General features: G+C 62.0%; 1 protein-coding gene across 1 annotated transcript in view; it reads right to left on the bottom strand.

Annotated features, from left to right (window-relative positions):
* The window catches only part of myg1 (myg1 exonuclease), a 21,177-nt gene extending 18,506 nt beyond the window's left edge, over window positions 1–2,671 (bottom strand). The window contains exon 1 of the mRNA XM_078207691.1: window positions 2,495–2,671. Coding sequence (XP_078063817.1) covers window positions 2,495–2,671 — 177 coding nt within the window. The remainder of the gene's footprint in view (window positions 1–2,494) is intronic.
* Between the last annotated feature and the right edge of the window lie 263 nt (window positions 2,672–2,934).

Here is a 2,934-nt window from a genome sequence, read left to right as displayed (position 1 = left end):
GTCTTTATATGCCCTGTTTGTGAACAGAATTCCCACTCACCTGAAGAAGGGGCTTAGAGCTCCGAAAGCTTGTGTGGCTTTTGCTACCAAATAAACCTGTTGGACTTTAACCTGGTGTTGTTAAACTTCTTACTGTGTTTACCCCAGTCCAACGCCGGCATCTCCACATCATTATATAACCTCACCATAACACTCCAACTTTTATAGTCGATACTCCGATTTATAAAGGCCAATGTACCAAAGGCACTCTTTACGACCCTATCCACCTGTGACGCCACTTTTAGGGAATTCTGTACCTGTTATTCCCAGATCCCTCTGTTCAACTGCGCTCTTCAGAGTCCTACCATTTACCCTGTACGTTCTTCTTTGGTTTGTCCTTCCAAAGTGCAATATCTCACACTTGTCTGCGTTAAATTCCATTTGCCATTTTTCAGCCCAATCAGTGTGAGAAAACACATCCAACATTCAGCAGGATCAGGCACTGTGTGCGATGGACCGCAATGCATAACTCCTCCCAAAGTGCATCGCAACGGACCCAATTCCCCGACACAAACTGGTCTTGAGATATCTGCCATCTGCGATTAGATATAAATAACTCCGAGCTTCATAGCTCCTGGAAAGTGGAGTCACAGGTGGACAGAGTGGTGAAGAAGGCATTCGGCATGCTTGGTTTCATTGGTCAGGATGTGGAGATGCCGGCTGGGGGTAAACACAGTATGAGTTTTAACAACACCAGGTTAAAGTCCAACAGGTTTATCTGGTAGCACAAATACCATTAGCTTTCGGAGCGCTGCTCCTTCGTCAGATGATGGAGTGGAAATCTCCACTCCATTTCCACTCCATCTGACGAAGGAGCAGCGCTCCGAAAGCTAATGGTATTTGTGCTACCAAATAAACCTGTTGGACTTTAACCTGGTGTTGTTAAACTTCTTACTCTGTACAGTTACACAGTGATCCTTACCCTGCTGAATAGGACTGCAGTTCCCCCTCCCCGCCAGCAGCGTCGCTGCCCCCTGGAGGACTGCAGTTCCCCCTCCCCGCCAGCAGTGTCGCTGCCCCCTGGAGGACTGCAGTTCCCCCTCCCCGCCTGCAGTGTCGCTGCCCCCGGAGGACTGCAGTTCCCCCTCCCCGCCAGCAGCGTCGCTGCCCCCTGGAGGACTGCAGTTCCCCCTCCCCGCCTGCACTGCCCTGGAGGACTGCAGTTCCCCCTCCCCGCCAGCAGTGTCGCTGCCCCCTGGAGGACTGCAGTTCCCCCTCCCCGCCAGCAGTGTCGCTGCCCCCTGGAGGACTGCAGTTCCCCCTCCCCGCCAGCAGTGTCGCTGCCCCCTGGAGGACTGCAGTTCCCCCTCCCCGCCTGCAGTGTCGCTGCCCCCTGGAGGACTGCAGTTCCCCCTCCCCGCCAGCAGCGTCGCTGCCCCCTGGAGGACTGCAGTTCCCCCTCCCCGCCTGCAGCGTCGCTGCCCCCTGGAGGACTGCAGTTCCCCCTCCCCGCCAGCAGTGTCGCTGCCCCCTGGAGGACTGCAGTTCCCCCTCCCCGCCAGCAGTGTCGCTGCCCCCTGGAGGACTGCAGTTCCCCCTCCCCGCCAGCAGTGTCGCTGCCCCCTGGAGGACTGCAGTTCCCCCTCCCCGCCAGCAGTGTCGCTGCCCCCTGGAGGACTGCAGTTCCCCCTCCCCGCCAGCAGTGTCGCTGCCCCCTGGAGGACTGCAGTTCCCCCTCCCCGCCTGCAGTGTCGCTGCCCCCTGGAGAACTGCAGTTCCCCCTCCCCGCCTGCAGTGTCGCTGCCCCCTGGAGGACTGCAGTTCCCCCTCCCCGCCAGCAGTGTCGCTGCCCCCTGGAGGACTGCAGTTCCCCCTCCCCGCCTGCACTGCCCTGGAGGACTGCAGTTCCCCCTCCCTGCCAGCAGCGTCGCTGCCCCCTGGAGGACTGCAGTTCCCCCTCCCCGCCTGCACTGCCCCTGGAGGACTGCAGTTCCCCCTCCCCGCCAGCAGTGTCGCTGCCCCCTGGAGGACTGCAGTTCCCCCTCCCCGCCAGCAGTGTCGCTGCCCCCTGGAGGACTGCAGTTCCCCCTCCCCGCCTGCAGCGTCGCTGCCCCCTGGAGGACTGCAGTTCCCCCTCCCCGCCTGCAGTGTCGCTGCCCCCTGGAGGACTGCAGTTCCCCCTCCCCGCCTGCAGCGTCGCTGCCCCCTGGAGGACTGCAGTTCCCCCTCCCCGCCAGCAGTGTCGCTGCCCCCTGGAGGACTGCAGTTCCCCCTCCCCGCCAGCAGTGTCGCTGCCCCCTGGAGGACTGCAGTTCCCCCTCCCCGCCTGCAGTGTCGCTGCCCCCCGGAGGACTGCAGTTCCCCCTCCCCGCCAGCAGTGTCGCTGCCCCCTGGAGGACTGCAGTTCCCCCTCCCCGCCGCGGGTGGCGGTGCTGAGCAGGCTTGCAGCGGCGGGGGGGGGGGGAGGAATGGCGCTGAGAGAGTCGGGCGGGTGTTAAAACTCTGAATAGATTACCTGGTACTCGGGCAGCCGCCGCAGCAGGAAGCAGGCCAGCGCCTCGTCGCAGTGGAAGGTGCCGTCGTGGGTCCCGATCCGGGGCCGGGGCCGGGGCCGCTTCTCCGCCACCGCCGCCATGTGCTGAGAGAGCCTGAGCCCGCGGCGGAACCAAAAACCGGGAGCCGGGGGGACCATTTCCGGCCGGACGCACCGCCACTTCCGGCCGCGGCCATCTTTGATACTGGCGCCTCATTCATTCATTCACTCACTTGGATTTATTGGGACGCAGTGTGTGGTCAACCACTTTTAGCTTATTACCTGTACATGTGACATACCTGGACACATCCCTGCTGCCCCTACCCGAGACTCCTCCCCCCCCCGGTCCAGGTATAAAGACGACTGCTCCCCACCCCCCCCCCCCGCCCCCGCCTAAGTCTCTGGACCGGCTCATCGGCACG

Source organism: Mustelus asterias, unplaced genomic scaffold, assembly GCF_964213995.1.
Source record: "Mustelus asterias unplaced genomic scaffold, sMusAst1.hap1.1 HAP1_SCAFFOLD_2609, whole genome shotgun sequence".
NCBI classification, from domain to species: domain Eukaryota; kingdom Metazoa; phylum Chordata; class Chondrichthyes; order Carcharhiniformes; family Triakidae; genus Mustelus; species Mustelus asterias.
Note: the sequence above shows the minus strand (reverse complement) of the source record. Positions and strands in the feature narration are given on the sequence as shown.